The following is a 20,265-nucleotide window of genomic DNA, read 5'->3' on the forward strand; positions in this document are numbered from 1 at the left end:
TCTGTTATGAAATCTGTATAGTTAAAATTTCAAACAAGACTTCTGTAAAACCAAGGAAAATTGCATTATGAAAGCCTAATTAATTTATTCTGTAATGACTGTGTCATTTTAGGTAAAATTAGTTGCTTCCAAGGACTCTATTTATTAAAGAGAGCTGTTTTTCACTTAACTAGTGGGTTTTTGACCAGTCTGTACTGAGGAAAGGGAACCCTTAAGCTCTCCATTTTTAGTAAAGCACTTTGCATCTACAAACAAAACAGCCCTTTTGGACCTAGAGATGATTATTCAGTGGCTTTATGAAATTGGCTCTGAAACCTGTTTGCTACAGTGAAGACGCAAATGAGCTGAAACTGGGGCAGACCAGAGCAGTCACCTCCTATTGTCTTGGGATGCTTCAGTAGTCTGGAATGTACTCCCAGGATATTGAGAACTGAGCTGGAAATAATACAGTATATGCTGTAAATCCACTGGTCTGAATGGCTTGAGACAGCACTGCTGTGGATGCAGCATGTAACTTGTGAGGAAGAATAAGAATGCGCCCTGGTTCCCCCTACACATCTAAAATGCAGGCTAGTGTTCTTTGAAGAGACACATGCATTGTGAGCCTGTAGCCAGTGAGAACTGTTAAGGTGGAAACTAATTCTTTTCGCCATTTAATCCTTGTCATATTCCCTATTTTGGCTCACTGCATGGCAGCATAAATCTTTGTGTTAGCATGGGTTAGAAATGAATGGGAGGGGGAGCCAGCATTGTTATGGGCCTGGTTCAAGCAAGGTCTGAATGTAAGGGTCCACAGCTGCTTAATTTTTATATGAATGACTGCTGCTTCTAAAAAGGGTGGAGGTCTTCCCCCTCTACTCCTACTTGAGAGCCATGTGCTTTTAATCCAGCTCACTATACAGCTGCATGAACAGCTATCCTGGCACAAAGGAGTAGATGAAAATGTAGGATCTTATCACTTACCATCCCCATGATAATCATAATGGTGATTATGGAACTTCTCCCAGGTTAAGTAATATGTTTTCACCTACCTGCTGGAGACTCTGGAAATGCATGCTCCATTAAAAAAAGTAATAAATCTTATGGGACTATTTTGACAAAAATAAACCCTGACACTTGAGAACTTCGTTCATCTGAGAAAGAACAAACAAGTAAGATTTTTAAAAGCATACTTACTGCAGTGATTTTATATCAGACACAAATGGACACATTGGAAATACTGTTGTCAAAACTCCATGGACTGCCCACCTAGGCTTAGGTTCTCCCTCAGCTTGCTTGAGTATGCAGAGACAGGAGGAGAAACAGTTTCAAGCCTCTCTTCCTTCTTGATAGACAATGGATTTCTTTGGTTTATACCTTTGAATGAAGATATTTATGTAACAATTCGTTATTAAAAGAGAAAACTATGCAATTCTTGTTAGGACTCTTATATGTGAAAAGTTCAGTCCACGTAAAATGGATCTGTTCCCAGAGAAAATCGTTCTAATGCGTGTTATCTTATCCCTTGCAGTTTTGCCCTTTTGAAGATTCAGTAAGTGATAAGGCTTTAGAGGAACCTTAGCTACTTCTCAAAATACATTGGGTGTTGGGGGTTTTTTTTTGTGCTCCCTACTTCTCAGATTTTTTTTCTTGGTTTGTATCCACTAAACCTTGCCGTGCTTCAGGCCCTAACACACTGAAATTTTCAATTATTTTGCAAATGAATCCTGTGGGGTTTTCTTCCTCCCCCTGCATTTGCCCCATTGTGACAGGCATTACAGGGCTGGAAGAAGTTGATTGCATTTGATGTGAATAATACGGATGACAGAACCAGAAAACCTTCCTACCACTAGAGAAAACGAGGTTCTGTAGGAGTAAATATTCTAAATTGATAGGAAGGACTGCAAATCAGCTGGCAACTACTGAAGCTTGACAAAAGGTTGAAAGGGAAGCAGGGTTTGAAACAAACAGGCAATTGGGGAAGGGTAAGTCCTGTGAAAAACGGGACATCTGACTGAAGGTCCCAGGTTAACTACTCCTATAGCTGCTCTAGTGTGTTGGAGTCCCTGCTGGATCCTCTGGTGTTTGTTTCCTTTAAACTGCAGGATGTAGACAATAGCAGGTGATGCTACTTCAGGCAATTTTAGGAAAATATAGGGTTGCCCAATTCCCCATCCCCCACACACTAGGAGGAGTAGGAAAAGTAGCTTGATCTCAACTTGTTTCCTCTTGTAAGTAATACTAGATCTGGTTTTCTCAAATATTCCCTGCGTCTCCAGAGTGTACTGCAACATTTGAAAGGAAATGACATTAAAAATACCAAGCGTCAACTCTTTATGTCTGGCAGGTTGCTATCATAGCAAGACTTCTTGCAGAGAACCTTCAGGAAGGAAAATTGCTGTTTGCTGAAAAATAACTTGGTCTTAGAAGCCTCCTGACTATATTGTTCAATTCAAACACAATTATCTCAAAGCTCTTTAGAGCTGATTGGGTCAAGAATTAGTTGTGCAAAGAACAGTAATGTGGAATGAGAGGTCTTCCTTACCCCTTGTTTAATTGGGATAAACAGCCTCAGCATCCAGGAATGTACTTAACCTGAACAGTGTTCACCAAAATGCTAATCTGAATCTGATGTTGTTTCTGATGCTGCTGCATTATAATTGCTCTGACAATGTTTGATTAAATATAGTCTTTTTTTGTCTTTTGTTAAAATACTAGTTTTGGGCTGACTTGGTAATGTACTTGAAATATATATATTTGGTATAGCAAATATCAATTACAGAAATAATTTTAAGCAGTGAAATTTCATTGTATTATTCCACAGGGTGTGGGGTTTTAACATTCTGTGCTGCAGCTTTCTGGATCTTCTCTTTGGCCTCATTTCTTAAAAAAAATCCCAACTGTTGGTATTTGGGGGAAAGGGGAGAATGAACAGCAAAGTTGGGGGATTTTTTTTCTTTCCCCTTTAAAGTGATAATGTAGTTTTGTTGACATAGTATACTTCTCCTTAGTTTCATCAAAGGATGCGTTATTTTCTCTACCAGTTTCTATAAGGAAATCAACTGAATGGCTTTTAACATCTTGCTACTCAGAATCTGAATCTTCTTAAACAGACCATAGTATAATACCTAAGGTTCTCAGCCTTGAAAGCAGTGAAGTAAATTGCATCACAGTTCAGGAAGCGGGTGTCTTGAAACAAGAGGAAGGTAGTATTGGCAATAAGATTAAGCATGGTTAGAAAGATATTGCAAGATCGCTTCCAAACCTTAACACTTAAAAAAACCCCCCAGTTTGATTCATTATAACACTAGGAAAGTATCTTGCAGAGGGACTAGATGGAGGAAATGTTAATTAATTCAGAGGTTAATTTAGGAATTGCATTCTCTGCATGCTTAAGGAACAGTTTAAAATAATTAAATGTTAATGTTCATTGGTACACCTTTTTTCCTCATAAAGGTGAATACATACATGGAAAGTAGTAAGAAAATGCTGGGGCTGTATTAACTTGCCTTTGTATTGAATTCCTTCATCCTGCATGTTACTGTAACACTGAAATATAAGCAAAAATGTCTTACAAAATACTGTTGTCTTTTTGGTTGTTCAAAAAAAGTTAGTTAATTGCTACAGCACCTGTGGTGTTAGCAAAAAGCTTGTATGTGTGCTCCTATGTTTGCTTCAGCCATCTGTCTTGATATTATTGGTTAGTTATGGCTTTAAACCAGCCCGCCTCTTTATTCACCAAAAGAAGGCAAACTCCTCTTTTAGGTCTGTTAGGAGGCTGGGGGGAGCAGTAATCCTTCTGTGCAGTGTTGTGTTTTGGTACTGCCATAGGACCTAGGAGGGGATACTTGTCCTTGGTCTGAGTTAAGCCTTTGTACTGGAAAACTGGATGAAGAAAAAAGGGTTTCAGACTATGTGATTCCTTTATCAAATCATCACTGTACATACAAAATATTGTAAATAATATGATTTGAGATAGGAATAATCTATTAAAACTGAAGTCATTAATATACTGTTATTTATTGTACACTTTCCATTTTTTTTTGTTGGTACCAGAAGACTGGCATGCATCTACTGGAGTTTTACTCTTTTAAATAAAATTTCTGTTAAGATACTGTAGTATATGGTGTCATCCAGCAGACTAGTTTGAAGACAACGACACTCTCTCAGTACTCTTCCAAGTGTGTTTTACTTCGGAAAAGGAAGAAGCTTGAGATCTGTATAGCTAGCAATATTCAAAACTCGATTAGACCTCCAAAGTGGTACAGATGCTGTAAATGGCATGAAGTTATATATTCTCTGCATCTCTTTAAGGTTGCAACATGACAGGGCACTATCTTCACCACATAAAACCTGCAAAGTTATATACAAATCTCCATCTCTTTCAGATGTATTTCATTTATCTTATCAAGATAGAATTCTAGTGTAAAGCATTTAGTCTTAAAAAAACAAACAAAACAAATGCCCCAAACGGACAAACAAAATACCCAAGCAAAAAAACCCAACAACCCAAGGCCGTTAAGTTCTGTCCAGGACCATTGAGGTCTGTCTTGAGGGCCAGTGTGTGGTCAGCTAACCTTGGCTGGCTGCCAGACACCCACCAAGCTGCTCTCTCCCTCTTGCCTCTCAACAGGACAGATAAAGACAAGGAAATTATTTATCAGTTATCATCATGGGCAAAACAGTTTCAACATGAGGAAGTTCAATAATGTTGGAGGGTAAGATAGAAACACAAAAATAGAAATAAACTTTCCCCCTCATATCCCTCTTCAACTTCATTCCTGGCTTTGCCTCCTCCCCTACTTGAGCAAGGATGTGGAATGGGAGTTGTAGTCAGTTCATACCAGTTACTTTCTGCTGTTTCATCCTCCATCTACTTGTTCCCTGCTCCAGTGTGGGGCCCTTCCCATGGGATACAGTCCTTCAAGACTTTCTCCAGTGTGGATCTTCTCCATGGGGTACAGTCCTTCAGGAACAGGCTGCTCCAGTGTAGTTCCCCTACTGGCCACAGTTTCTGCCAAAAAACCTGCTCCTATGTGGGTACCCCTCTGTGGCTTGTAGCTCCTGCCAGGAACTTGTTCTGGCATGGGCTTTCCACTGACTGCAGCTTCCTTCAAGGCATATCCACAGGCTGCAGCGTGGGTATCTGCACTGGTGAGATCTTCCACTGGCTGTGGGGTACAATCTCTTTTGTCATGGCCTTCTTCATGGGCTGCTGGGGAATCACTGCTCCGGCACCTGGGGTACCTCCTCCCCCTCCTTCACTGACCTGGGCTGTTTCTTCCACATTTTTCTTACTCTCTCCCACCTGCTGGTCCACAACATTTTTTTACCCTCTCTTAAACATGCACGCATAGGTCCAGGCAGCATCACTGATGAATTCAGCTTTGGCCAGAATTCAACAAGCTGATTCCATCTTGGAGCTGGCTGGAGTCGGCTCTGACTTGACTTGGGGGCAGCTCCTGGTGCCTTCTCACAGAGGACACCCCTGCAGCTCCCCCTTGTCCCTCATTACTAAAAGCTGGTAACCCAATGCACCATGTTACTGGACCAGGTCTTATTCTAAAAGAAGACTTGGCACGTGACAAAAATTAAATGTTTTGTGTCATCTTCAGAAACAGATGCTGAATAAATCCAGTAACTTTTCTGCACCCAATATTTCTTGTTTATAACTCTCTGCAGTCTGGTGTTTACAGGTGTGTGCTTGTAGGGTTGTGCTGATGCATTTTAGGCTATAAGCAACATAATTAACACGAACTGACTTAAATCCCATCAGATCTGCAATAGTTGACAATTGTCTAATTTGTATTGGATGAATGGCTGAAAACTTTTAGTGGCCTGTGTATAGTTTTATCATGTTATACAAAAAGCTGCATTCTGTAACTAGTATTGCAAAGTAAGAATTACTTGAAAATTACTATTTCTAAATAAAACTTTAGTACTTAATTATGACAGTTGAGCCTGATAATGTTAGTAGAAATGCTAATGCAGGAACAGAGATGTTTGTCCGTGAGCTTTGCTCAGTTAGAGCACGTCTTTACTTGAAGATAATCAGTGTTCTCTTTTAAACTGTGAATACCTTGTTTTTGTATTTATCTGTTTTCCACTTAATTTTGAAATACTCATTGTTCTTCCTCTTCTGCCTCTCTTTGCAGAGGAAGCTCTGAATTCTGGGTCCGTGTTTTCAGTTCAAGCTGTTTGTAAACTCAGACTAATAAAACTGATCTGTTTGAGTGGTTCCATGTTTAATCTTCAGTGATGGGGTTGGCCCCTTCCCATTGTGCTGCTTCTCACGTTACTTGTCGTGTTGCTTCAGTGTAAGCAGTAGTGCATTTGGTCAGGGAAGCAGATTGGGGGCTGCAGGTGAAGCCTGAGAGAGCAGGAGAAATACATCCACACCTGAATCAGTTTGCCAGTCTCATCCTCTGTCTGTACTGGGCTCCCCAAAACAGGCAAAGACAGACTCAGTCACTCGTGCTGGCCCAGTGCACTGTACTTTGTTGGGGTCAAGAACAAGCGGTGAGGGAACAGAAGGTGACTTGATATTGATGCTGTTGAAAAATGTAAAAAATAGTCTTTTTTAGTAAGTATGTAGCTTGACAATTGTAAATTGATTTGCTTAATAAAAGGAGAAATTCAGTACATGGGAGTCCTATTAACTACCTGATGTACCAGGATTGGATTTCTTCATTATCCTTCATGACGATGATACAAAAAAATGTTACAAGATTTTTAGCCAAAATATAGAATTTGTATATCAAAGGAAACTGCACGAATATGTATTGATGTGCAGACTAGCAAAATGGCAATTGTAATAAAACCAAGCCAAATATCATAGCCTTTCACATAAAAGTGAAATGCCTTCCACACAAATGGAAAACTGCTGGCTAAATTTCCAGAATGAAGAGCTGCTTTGTAGTGTGTTGGCCAGTTAATTCTCTAGCATGTATTGGAAGAAAATTATGGAAGAATTATCTAAATCTTATATGAAGCACTTACAGTAAGGAATTAAGTTCTTCTGCATAAAGTGAAATATTTAATAGTTTCTGTGCTTCTACATTTTATTGTAAAAGTGAAACAGGAACAGAATTAAGCCCACACTGGTTTAGTTAAATATGCAAGTGCTGAATTACATACTGGTGTTATATTCATTGGATTAAATGGTGCCTCTGATCTTTTTTAAGGCCCTAAAATCATGCCTCCTCTAAAATTCCAGCGGTAGGTCTAGAATCTATCTCAGTGGGGACTCATGTGACCATGCTACTGTAGGCTTTGCAGGATGACTTCCATGTCCTAAGTGATTATTTCAGCCCTACTTAGTTTCAGTTCTTTTCTATTTTCAGTGGTAATGATTGTGATAATTTTTTTTTTTTTAAAGCAAAATGTTAATGCCTAGCATGTCAGAGATTTTTCTTGCATGATAAACAAGTATCAGTGCTAATAAGGCATACCATTTTCTGCAGCTAGGAAAGGTGGCTACTTTACGATGTTTATATAGATATTTTCTATTTCAGTCTAGTATGCTAACTTTTGAGCCCCAAGTTTTGAACTTGTCTTTGTCTTTTTATTCTTTTGAGAAAACTATTAATTTTTTAAACCTTTGTGTTATTGGTTCTCAGCACTTTCTTCAACCTGCAGTCTAAGTATGCTATTGTCTTAGGATTGTTCCCCAGTGTGTCTTGCAGAGGACAGGAGGGAGGGGACCTTGCTTATTTATTCCTGTCTTTCTTGCTTGCTTTCCCTTGCTTAGTGTGAAGGCAGTCACGATGTTAATACAGGTCCGTTCATCCTCTGTACAACTTACCTCATTGATTTTGAATTTATCACGTTTCAGCTTCTTGTATTACATAGTTGGAAGTGAGTCATGTCATACTGCTGGTGTGTATGCGTGTGTGTATGATACCACTCAATGTCACTAATTAATCCCAACATTAATAAATGTTTACTTTAATCCATTCTATAGCAACAAATTGTCAATGGGAATACATTCCCTTTAAAGAAAAGGAATTAATTTTCTGTAAGATGAAGGCAAATCCTTCATAGGATTGAAACAAAAGGTGCTTGAGCTTGTTTGAAGGAGTACATAATCAGGGAATAACAGGTAAAGGTTACTTCAGTGATAAATGAGAATTAGCTTCTTTTTTCTCACACCTTATTGACAGGACAGCATTAAAACATCCTTTCAAAGTACTTATCCTTGCAAGCTGTTTTTGATGTTGTTTGATATATATATTTTATTTTTTCTTTCCCCTCCCAGTCGGTGTTATCCGCTGTCCAATTTGTGGTCAGGAATGTGCAGAGAGACACATCATAGATAACTTTTTTGTGAAGGATACCACAGAGGTTCCCAGTAGCACAGTAGAGAAATCAAATCAGGTAAGTGCATTAACATGTAATCAAGTTAACACTTTTTGGAAGAGTATGCATATCCTTGGCTTCCTGCTGTGTAGCCTTTTCGCTGTTCATATGCAGAAAAAGGCTCCCAAGTACTTAGTCATTACATGGGGTAGCTACTCTAGAAAATCAGTTTCAACCAATGAAAATTCATGTGAAGATGATGTTATCTTATTCTGAACTATTTTAAATTGTTGATATAAAATTGCATTGTGATAGCAAAAGATAAAGGTAAAGAATAGGTGTTAGAATGGGAATTTCTATACTTTGGACAGGGCACTTGAAGCACTCTTTTTAAGCAGAGACCTGAACAACGCTGTCAAGAGATCTCAGTGTGAAACAGAATCCTCTAGTTAACTTTATTTTTCTTATCTCAGCACTGACAAAACATGGCACTTAATAGCTGGAGAGCAGTTACTAAGCAAGAGGCTCAAACTTCTAGTTGGGCAAGACAGTATATTGTAGGAGTTTCTTGTTTGTTTTTTTTTTCTGTAGGCTGCCTCTTCTTCCTTTTGCAATCAAGTAATAGCCACTTCATAAACCAAAACCTGCTTATCTGGAAGAATAGAAATACTGGAGTTTTTTCCTTATGATGGTTTTTCAGGAGGAAAGTACTAGTGTGGAAACAGTACCAGATGAATAATCACAGCTGTGTAGGACCACAGTTTAGCAGAGTCTGGTATCAGAATATTGCATGTCTTCATTTTTAGCTGGTAAGAGAGTATCTCAGGTATCTCTTTACTAATAAACTTTGTATTAAACTCCAGGAACTTACTGTGAATAATTCAGCCTCTTTATATGTTCCTGCGTTCTTCATAGTAACAGTACGAAAAGGTTGCTGCCAATGTGGCTTGCATTTGAACTTGTCCCTTAACATTTGAATGGTGGTCACTTTTTATTTTGAAAATACTTTTTTTTTTTCAGTTTCCTCTTTTAGGGACCTGTATCATTGGCTTTTGATCCATTTGTTTTGGGGCAGCTTCTTAGAGGTCTTTTATTGTGTAGTCTGCTTGTTTCAAAGCTTAGCTGAAATTTGTGTTTACATATATGAATGGATATGTCTCTCCAGAACAGATTAAGGTACCCACTCAGGTTTGTGATATCAGCTCAATGACTGTTAAAGACATATGTTGTCATCATCTCTGGGAAGGGGGAATTAAGTTATGTCTTAAAAACCACTAAACCATGTTTAGCTTATAAGGGATTTTGCAACTGGATTTCTGAGAAATGATAGACCTTACCAGAAACCGAAATTTAGTTGGGAGTCTCTGGAAGTATAAGCAGTGTTCTCTTAATGTGGGACAGTTTGAAGTTTGGGGGTTTTGTGTTTGTGTGGGTTGTTTGTTTGGTCTTTTTCCCCTGGGTGTTGCAGGGAAACATCTGAGTTTTGGAGATGGTTGCGAGATTTACACAAAGTCTCTCAATACTCTGCTAGTAAGATTAAGTGAATAGTCCCTGTTGCGTAGAAAATTTGATCATAAATTTTTTAGTGACTTTAAAATTAGGAAGAGAAACAAGAGAACAAGTAACTTTGCTATGTAGAAGCAGTCCAGAATTTCTCTAGGGGCCTGTGCCATAACCTCTGCTTAGATATATGAAAGTCCTCTAAGATACTGCTTTGGTGAGTCATGATAGAAGTAGAATTATTTTTCCTGGGTTTAGTGACAAAGTCTCTTTTTTTTTTTTTTTTGCTTCCTCCCACATTTTTTCTGCTTTCTGTGAAAGTGGGGAATTGAGGCCTTTGAGACTTGGGTAAGGAACTGAAAATTCAGGAAGGGACCTTTATATTCTTAAGGTTCACCATAATCATGTCAACTTGAGTGTACTTCAATGGGTTATAGGCTATCAAAAGTTGGAGTATCCACCAAACTCCGTGATGCCAGGATAAGTCAGGTGCTTCCTTGGAACTGAGGAAGGTGTCTTTTTTGTTTACTACTGAGTCCTGATCTGCTGGAGAGAGATACAGGGAAATTCCATGTATTTCAGCAGCTGGTTTGGAGTCATCCACTGTTGAGTGGTGTGAGCAAATGTCAGGAACGTTCTTCAAAGCATTTTGTGTTTCCTTAAGTTCCCTTCTCAGACATCCATCTTACTTTTCTATTCCATATTTGTTTCTCTCTCTCCCTAAGAAAAACCAGCAGGCTTGCAGTCAGAAAGCACATCTGTTCTTCAGCTAGGTTCCCTGGCTGAACTCGGGCTACATTCTGCAGCAGTTGATGGCAGACCAGCAGACATTGCTGAACCGGCAAAGTAGTACATTCATGTGCTTTTCTGCTGGCTTTCTTTTTTTTTAAATGGAACTATATGTTTTGTTAGATGCCTGCTAAGTGAGCATGTATCTTACCTCTTGGAAATGAATGCTATGCAGTTCAGTTTTGTTTGAACAGATTTATTTTGGTATGATAGTGAAGCTTTTTGGACATTCCTTTGTAGTTTGACATTGGACCATAAAAAAAAAAAAAAGTTATACCATTCTGTAAAGCTGTCTGTTGTGGAACAGCAAACTTAATAAGTTAAACAGATCAGTGTCCTGTTCAAGGGGGGATATTATGAAGTTTAAGGATGATACATGCATCTAATTGGCCTGTTTTGTTTTGTCTTTGAAGAGTAAAGAAAGAAAAATTGCCAGTAGCAAGATGGGCAACAGATCAGAGGAATTAAAGTAGAAAAGACACTGAGGTTTGCAGGAAATACTGGATCAGAGATCATCCAAATTCTGTCAAGAACTTTGGCTGTTTTATAGAAATTTTCTACTGAGATGGTTAGTTTGGCTTTGATAGTCTGGTAGCTTTTGCAGAATGTTTTAGAAATTAGACTTAGCAGCAAGCCATGGGTTCTGTGCAAGTGATGTTGTGGCTTAGTCCATATCTATGACTAGCCTGTATGTGTTTGTTGTCAGGAAGGACTGGGTTTTTTCAGTTCAAGAGAGACTCAAAAAATTCAATGTTTGATTGTTTCAGATGTAAAATGGTAATAATGCTATTATAATTTTTAGCATAGTGAATTAAAACTTTACAAGTGAATGACGTATCATGGAGCCTGGCATTGTGGCCTGAGAAGTATAACTGGGACCCATTGAAGTGCCATCCATCTGTCTAAACTCCTGCTTACCTTATCCGAGTCTTATTTTGGCAGTTCAGTACCTTACTTAGCTGTGCTTTCTAGCAATGACTACTGAAAACTTCAGGAGCAAAAAGGTAGCATAAAGAAAGCATAAAACTCCCTAGTATATGTTCCATAAGGGCTTTCCTAGCTAGCATTAAAGAGAACATTAAAGAATTTGTGCTAGCTATTAGTGTAGGAAGCTTTCCAGAAGAGAAAAAGACTAATGGGAAATGCAGTTGTGGTCGTCTTATAAGTAATGATTGTAGGTTGTGGGCAGCTAGGACATAAATACTTCAAAAGAGCAGATTCTTTATAATTTTTTTCACATTATGATTTATTGGAAGACTTGCAAAAATTATTGGATGCTAAAGAGAACTTTGCAAATAAAAATTAATTATACTTAATTCATAAGAGTGAGCAGAAAGGAGTTTCAAACCCAAGACATTACTGAAGCAAATGCTAAATTTGAGTAAGACTAAAGGGTAGACAAGAGAGGAGAATTTAGGAACTTAACAGAAGAAAATTGTTTAATGTGCATGCAAAGCCATGAAGGTAAAAATGAGAAGTTTGAGATGGATGCAGAACAGAAGATCGTAGTGATAACGTTGATGTTGCTGCAGCATATTGAGCCAGTAGTGCATTTTAGTCTAGGTCCTTATTCTCATAGCTTCTGTGTCCAAAAAAGAACATGCATAAAAATATTTTTGATAGTAAGAACACTTGCTGTATCTTTACCAGCATCTTTACTGACCTGAGAGTATTAAATGTTGTAGTAGGAATGAAGAACAGTTGGACTTTATGTGAGATATTGGGAATGTAGTAACAAAAGGCCTGATATCTGGATACGAAGACGGCAAGTCTGACTGGCATAATAGAGCGATTAATAAGGACAATTTAGAACAAAAAGTTTCTCTAGTTTAGTATGGTGCCAGAGTAGCCACTATGTATTCTTGCAAAGAACAACTAGTGTGCTGAATAGCTTATGGAGGCTGTAGCTGTGGCCAAAAGGTGTTTGAAAGCCACTGGTTTAGGGATGTGGGTGATAGACTCCAGAAGAGTCACAATATGGTTTTGTTGTGCTTCAAAGAGAGCCAGCTGTTGATGAGATGTTGGGGAAAGGAGGAGATGTTGATCAGGGGTCGTGCGTGTTGAGGTATGAGCATGTGGTTCATATTTACAGTTACATATAGGTGTGAATGTCCCAAAAGACAGGTGCTGGCTTTTATGCTTTTGTATGTGCCAAGAGGTGGATATACAACTATTAACATTGCTGGGTTTTGGATCCAACAGGGGAAGACATTGCATCTAATTTACACTGGTGAAGTTTGGAATTGTTAGTTCACTGAATATTCCTCTGGACTAATTTGCTCTCTTCCTTTGAAACTCAAGAAACCTTTGCTTGCTTATTTAATCTTTTTAATACTTTATTTAATTGGAAGAGTGGTTGGTTACTACAGTAGCAGAAAAGACAGTTCTATTACCTCAACTCTTGCATATAAATCTGTTTTTGAGTAAATATACAAGCTTTCACAGCAGAAAAAATAGTACTTACCTGCAACATGCTGAGTAATCTCAGCTTTCATTAAATTTGAATGAAGGCTGAATGAACAGTTCCCGGGGTTATAAATACTAAAACTAGTAACTGAATTAAATGTAATTACATGGGAAACTCAATTAAAAATAAATATCTGTCTAACCAGAATAAAGGCTTACAGGTTAACTAGGGAGAGTTTTCTTTGAAATCGCTGAAGCACTGCCTGTGTGAGTCACAGAAATAAAGACTGAAATAGGTTTTGTAGGAGTACACCAAATATTTGTAGTAATTGTACCTCCATGTACTTTAGCTATATGACTTACTCTAATAACTAGGAGTTCTAGCAAAATCCAAGTTATCTCTGAAAATGCATATTTCAAACAAGAATTAGGTAGAAGCAAATCTAGCTAGTTTCTACCTAGAAGGCATGGCTATTTTGACAGCATGAGTTATGGTGTCTATGGAAAATTTTAGAGATCTACCTCTCTCCTACTTGATGGCTTTGGAAAGTATAAAGATAGAATATGTGTTTTTGGGACTACAAAGAAGTTTCAGTTCACTTGGCAGCACCTGATTATTGGTTATTGAATGACAATCTTAATCTCATTCCAACTCTAGCAGGTCAAACCAGCTAAGAACCCTAAATCATACTGAAAAAAGAAAACAGACTAAGATCTTTGAATCTGGGAGGAATGAATTCCAGAAATCCTTTGAAATTACTTATATGCCCTGGCATGTTTATCTGCCTAAGGTGACCTGGAAAGGCTGGTGGTTGTGTGGCGCTTTTTATTTTATTGAGTTCCTGCCTTTTTCCTTTTAATTTTTTATTTTTTTTGTGTGTATGTGTGTGTCTTTGTTTTGCTTCTTTGACTTAAAGAAAGCCTGGAAGACTTTTTTGTTGTTGTGTTTTCCTTTGCTTATTTTGTCTTCACTGTTGTTTTTTTTTACACTAGAAAAACAAATACCTAGTCTCTTATTCTCCACTCTAAGTTGTGAAAACACCTCTAGGTATCTGGGAGCGTAGCACAGTCTTACCTCTCTGGCAACAAGACTGATTTTCAAACTTCTTTCTTGTCCTGCAGTATTTCACTGCCCAGTCAGCAGCGCTGATGTAACTAATCTTTGGATTACAGTGATGTAATCAATCCAGTTTTACACCACAGTCTTGCAGACAGTTGCATTGGCACACCTGAGGAGGAGACAGTTGGAAAAGGAGAAGGGAGGGAATTTCTCTCATGATAGTTTCTGACAGAGAAAATACGACATTGACATAATGCTTCAGTGCTACTTGCTTGCTCTATTTTTTTTTTCAAGAAACTATGCTTAGCAAAAGAATACTTTTTTTTTTTTTCAAAATGTCATTGAAATGAAGGTTTAAGAGCAAGTAAAAAAATTTCAATTTCCTGATTACAATTCACTTCCTTTAATTGCTTTACTTCCATTTTCTTGACTTTTTATGGTGTTTGGACTTGGATATTTCTCCCCAGTCAACTAGTCTGGATAGGACTAGAATTTTTATTGTTGATAGAAGAGGTGAAAGAAAAAGAAAAGCCAAGCAGAAGATAAAAAATATTTAAGAATATTTTTAAGAATAGAACTTTCAGGCCTCCTTTTCATAAAGAAAAGAAAAAGGGGCACAAGCCCAACTTCTTCCCCTTTGCAGGTCACTTTTAGTGAAAAGAACTGCTTCAAACTCCATGTGACAAACAAGAGGGGTCAACAACCCTTGTGTTGTAACTTCATTTCTCAGAAGATACTTGCTTTGAGAGGTAATGTGATCCAGAAGAATAAGCACAGCACTGGGAATCTGGAACTCCTATGTCCAAATTCCAGTTCTGTCAGTACCTTGCTATGTGGCCTAAGGCGAGTTTTGTGCTCATTTTCCTCTTTTTTTGGAAGGGAAAAGTGGGCCATAGTTCTACATATATATTATCTATCTGCATAGGATGTAAATATTTTCTTCCTCTTTAACTTGATCTGTATTTATCTTGTGTGGGTACCAAAGTTAGATTTTTTTTTAAATCAAATGGAAAAATAAAATAACATCTAAAATTTTCTCCTTGTTGCTCTTGCTAGCAGAATTCTATAACTATAATCTGTAGGATACAGCAATTTTCAGGTATTTTAAGGCTTTTGTTTGCAGCAATGCTAAATGTTGACGATGGATGGTGGTTGCCTAAACAGATATCTATGTAAGGCTGTTCAGTATTTTTACCACCCAAAGGCCCTTGAAGGTATGACTACAGAGGCATTGTAAAGGAGAATTTAAAAATGAAAGTAGTGTTTTGAACATGTGAAGTGGTGGTGTTCATCATTCCTAGTTTTCAACCTGTTGTTCAGATTGTGGATCAATAGGAATTTTTTCTTGTGTGTGTATTGACTCTGTGCAGAGAGGTTTTGGTCTGCTGTCACATTTGTTTTGCTTAATTTATTTATTTTTTTTCTAGATCTCTTGGGTGTAGTCCAAAGAGCCCCAGGAGTTAACAGGCCACAGCTTGAAAATTACTAAACATTGATCGCAAAGTTCCAGGGTAGCTTTACTGATGAGCTTAACTAGAATGTTACCTTTAAGTGGTGATACAGAGGTTCTTGAGGAGAAGCTGTTCAGTACTGCGTGTTCCTCCTGAAACACGGAGCTGGTGAACAGGAACTAAAATTAAAGCTTCTGTGTGAACTGAGGGAGGCTTCTAAAATCAGAGCAGTGCTGATAGTGTTCTGTCTTTAGTAAATATTTTACAAAAGCATATTGTAGATAGTAAACATTATATAGCTTCCAAGCATGCAGTGTTGGGCAGAAAGTAACGGTTTGACTTTTATCATGTCAGGTAACAGTTTTAGAGTAACACTGACAAAATGCCCACTTTCTTTGAAAAGTCACGTTCAGTTTCTTTTATGCAGTTATTTATAGCCTTCTTGTACCTTAGGCAATTTTCCATTCTCACTTCACTGTTTTCAGAAAACTCTAAATGTGCACTGATGGTATATGAACAATAGCTTGTACATATATTCCACATTTATTTTAACAGCTACCTTTTCTTGCTCACGTTAGGTCTGCACAAGCTGTGAAGACAATGCAGAAGCTAATGGGTTTTGTGTGGAATGTGTAGAATGGTTATGCAAGACCTGCATCAGAGCTCACCAGAGGGTTAAATTCACGAAGGATCATACTGTGAGACAGAAAGAGGAGGTATCTCCAGGTAACACACTTGATTTATAATTTGAGAAATAATGTGTGTCTGCACTGGAAAAATGTATTAGACTACCACATTTCTTTTTAAAGTGATAAATTTCAAAAATTGCGTTCCTTAATCATAGTAAATATAAAAGGACAGATTCGTTCTGATATAATCCTTTGGTACATATGAATTAGTGGAACCATGTTATTTTTCTGGGTGGTAATGGGTATGTTTTAATAGTTTCCTGTCTCCCAGTCACTTGTTTCAACTTCATTGCTGAAGGCTGCAAACGTTTGAACAAAATCTGGTGTTTCTTTGGCTGCTGTCCATCTAAGTGGATCTCTTAAGTGATCTAGCTGACAAAAGAGAAAACTTTATTTTAAACATTAGATGTATTAGAATGTAACTATGGAAAATGGAGACTTTGTCACGGCTGGGGGTATGACAGCTGGTTTTTTGATCAGGTGTGCTGCATAGTGGTAAAAACCCCTACAGACTGATATTTCATAAGATTTCTATGCAAAGTTTTAAACCAATAAATACACATAGATTTTTATCTTTCACCTGGAATGATTGCAAATTGCTGTCTAGACTTTAGAGATCAGCTGCAGAAATATACTGCTTTTATGCATTTGGCTCCTCTAGGTTATTTTTAGAGGTCTACCAGATGTTTTATATTAACTTTTTTGTATACTGTAGGAAAAGGAACACTAATAGGTTATATTTTTTCAGCACTCTGATAATAAAGCATCTCTGTTACTAATGAAGAGTGCCAGAATTCCTGTTTTAGCTAAGCATATTTTAAGTTTGAAATATTTTGCCTTAGCAATCAAAGAGAAGTATGTTATGAACTGGGGTGTTTTTTCTTAGTAGGATCTATGATAATTCAGGTTGGAAGGGACCTTGGGAGATCATCTAGTCCAGCCTCCTGCTTAAAGCAGTCAGCTGTGAGGTCAGATCAAGTTGCTCAGGGCTTTAACCATTTGGGCCTTGAGAATCAACAAGGATGGATGTGGTGTGCAGTACAGCCTCTCTGAGAAATCTTGTCTATTCTCATGGTAAAAACGGTTGTACTTTTATTAACTGAGAACTGCTTTTGTTTCAGTTTATGCCCATTGTGTCTTGTCTTTTTAATGATACTGTAGGGCAATTATAAACATAGGATGCTGACAAACATTCTACCGGTCCTAATAAGTCTCTTGGACTTGCACGATTTATCTTGGAAATATATACGTTATTTTAATAAACTGTTATATATTATTGTAAATGTATGTATTCTAAATTTATTTTCATTCCACCATATCTAGTCCTGTGAGTTTTATATAAAACGTGGGCTTTCATTTCTGTAATCTTTATTGCTCAAAGGGTAACTTCCAGTATGATACTTTGGAGATATACACTATGTTCTGTATCCCACTTTCAGATGTGGTTAATCAAAAATGAGTACTGAGTGTACTTTCAAGAGAGGACAATAGCAGTAGGTAGAAGTGTCTGACAGGCTGAACATGACTTGATGGTAGGGATGCTCTCTGCACATTCAGGCCTCTGCGGAGTCTGCTGGTCAGTTTCAAAGAATTTTGACTGAAGGATACAGGTCTGAAAAGAACTTCTTGCAGGTTTCATGAAAATAAGTAAATTAATGGGTATGGAAAAGAGAACTTGCTGATCTGCAGTGAAGGATGGGCTGCAGTGTGAAGCTGGTTTTCATTACAGACTAATGTAATACTCATGAACTCACTGCCCAGTCTAACTTAGAAGAAATTAGGCTTTGTTGGTGAAATTGTTTAAAGAACAGATTTCACTTTTATCATCTGGTGGTATTTCCTATGCTCTTTTGTGTTTGCTCACTAGAAACTGAAGTGAGACCTCTCACCCTGAAGGGACATAGTAAAGTTCTGGTTAGTATAGTCTGTAAGTTTTACAGTTTTGAGTGCCCGTGGCTTGACATCCTCAAACCCCCTTTCACCCATTTGACTGAGAAAGACAGAGCAATGAATTAAGTCAGCAATATCCTCATTTCCATTTAAGAAAGGAACTTGCTGATTGTGCAGCATCTTTTGCAACTGCAACAGTACTGACTCTCCTTTTGTAAATAGTTTTGTGGGGCTGTAATAAGTTATGGTAAAATAGGCTCTAGACATTTTCCCTGAGAGAGGGTGTTAGCTCCATGCTTGATCAAGTGAGACACTGCAGTTTTTGCTTGGAACTGTTACATTTGTTATTAGTGGCCTAGCAGCATCTAGGTGAGGAGAAACAGGAGAATGCAGATCTTTAATAATTTCAGGGGACTGAGATGACATCTTTCTTTATTCAACAGAGGCAGTTGGTGTGACCAGTCAGCGACCTGTGTTTTGTCCTTACCACAAAAAGGAGCAGCTGAAGTTGTATTGTGAAACCTGTGACAAGTTGACCTGCCGAGACTGTCAGTTACTAGAACACAAAGAGCACAGGTATCAATACAAAGTGTATGCTTTATGCAACTCACTTACAGGAAGACAGCTTGAAGCTGATTGTAGCTCTAGCTGTATAGAATACAGTCAGGTGAAGAGAGTGCAAAATAAAATTTCTTGCTCAGAAATTAAGCCCACAGAAAAACAGAATTGTATCCAAAAAAGGTATGGCTGATGAGTATGTGGTAGTTCAGAGTAAAACCTAAGTCTTCCACTTGTTAGTCTGGTGGCTTAGGCACAAGACCTTTCTTTACTGTCATGTTGTTTGGATAGAATTTGTTGCTGTGCAGCTCTTCAGAGAGTCCTTAGAAAGCACAGGGGCTGTGTTATGCAATGGTACACTTATGTGTAAATTCTCCATTTGTCCTTCAACAAGATGATTATGTAACAGAACATTAACAAACAATTTCACAACAGAGCAAATGGGCATTTTTTCTGTGAAGAGCCCGTTAAAAGGAACAGTAGACCTAAATTTGGCTGTACTATACTTTGACAACACTATTTACAACGCTCAAATCTTTGAGTTGCTGTTCTTTGATCATCTCTTACTGGCCACAGAAGTTGAAAAGCAGGATTATATACAACTTCTGAGTACAAGACAATAATCTTGCTGGTTAGTGCATATGGTAGGGGGCTGGGACAGAGGTACTCAAGTTAAATATTAATATGCTCACTATACCTGATGCAACCACCCAAAGAACTTGCTTGCCTGACCAGGTCAACGTCAACAGGCAGAGAAGTGTTAGCCACGTGCTCCTTGGAACAGGCTAAACCTTGCTCTGGCAGAATTGCAGTCTTTCTCTTCAATTCTCCTTTTCGTAGGATTTATAACCATTTTAGAATGTGCCACCTCTTTTTTTTTTCTCAAATTGATGATGATTTCAGTTCCTTGATTTAAAATGTTGCTGACTTCTACTGACTCAGCAATATCGCTTCTTCTATTTCTACATCCTTATCTTGCACAAATAGCTTACATGCACGTTCACTTACAAAGTGATGACTACAGCACAACATTAATTTTTCTTTTGCTAAATGCGGGCTATGGTCATGCGATGTCCCTTCATATTATGAAAACCATAAATTCTAAAAAAATTTCTAAAATTACTATATACTTTATACTATAAATTCAAATATGTTATAAATAAAATATATTGGCACTTGCTGACACATGCTTCCATGATGACAGTTAAATTTTGGACTTAAGCAGGATCTTTGTTCAATAAAAGAAGGCTTTTGTAAGGCACTCTGCTTTAGCAAGTATATCACACCTTTTGCATGTATAAATACTGTTTTTTACTGCAGATACCAGTTTATAGAAGAAGCTTTTCAGAACCAGAAAGTGATCATTGAGACCCTAATCACCAAATTGATGGAGAAGACTAAGTACATAAAATATACAGGAAAGCAGATCCAAAACAGGTATGTATCAGATTCTGGGGTTGAAACTGACAGAGAGGGCAACTTTGTATACACTGTAATTTCTTGAAATGTTTAGATTAGTGCATTTTGTATCTCCTTTTATACTTCCAGAAGGATAAATTCTAAAATCTGCAGTTTGCTGAAGTGACTGCTGCCTGTTTGATGTCCTTGGTTGTGTTAGGTAACTCTTCTCCTCAGCCTGTGGACT

The 20,265-nt window shown here is 37.8% G+C and overlaps 1 protein-coding gene across 1 annotated transcript in view; it reads left to right on the forward strand.

Annotated features, from left to right (window-relative positions):
- The window catches only part of TRIM24 (tripartite motif containing 24), a 64,861-nt gene that overhangs the window by 16,041 nt on the left and 28,555 nt on the right, over window positions 1-20,265 (forward strand). Inside the window, exons 2-5 of the mRNA XM_080391248.1 lie at window positions 8,237-8,355; window positions 16,062-16,209; window positions 18,506-18,638; window positions 19,941-20,057. Coding sequence (XP_080247374.1) covers window positions 8,237-8,355; window positions 16,062-16,209; window positions 18,506-18,638; window positions 19,941-20,057 — 517 coding nt within the window. The remainder of the gene's footprint in view (window positions 1-8,236; window positions 8,356-16,061; window positions 16,210-18,505; window positions 18,639-19,940; window positions 20,058-20,265) is intronic.

This window comes from Falco punctatus, assembly GCF_963210335.1.
Source record: "Falco punctatus genome assembly, chromosome: 6".
In the NCBI taxonomy this organism is placed as follows: Eukaryota; Metazoa; Chordata; class Aves; order Falconiformes; family Falconidae; genus Falco; species Falco punctatus.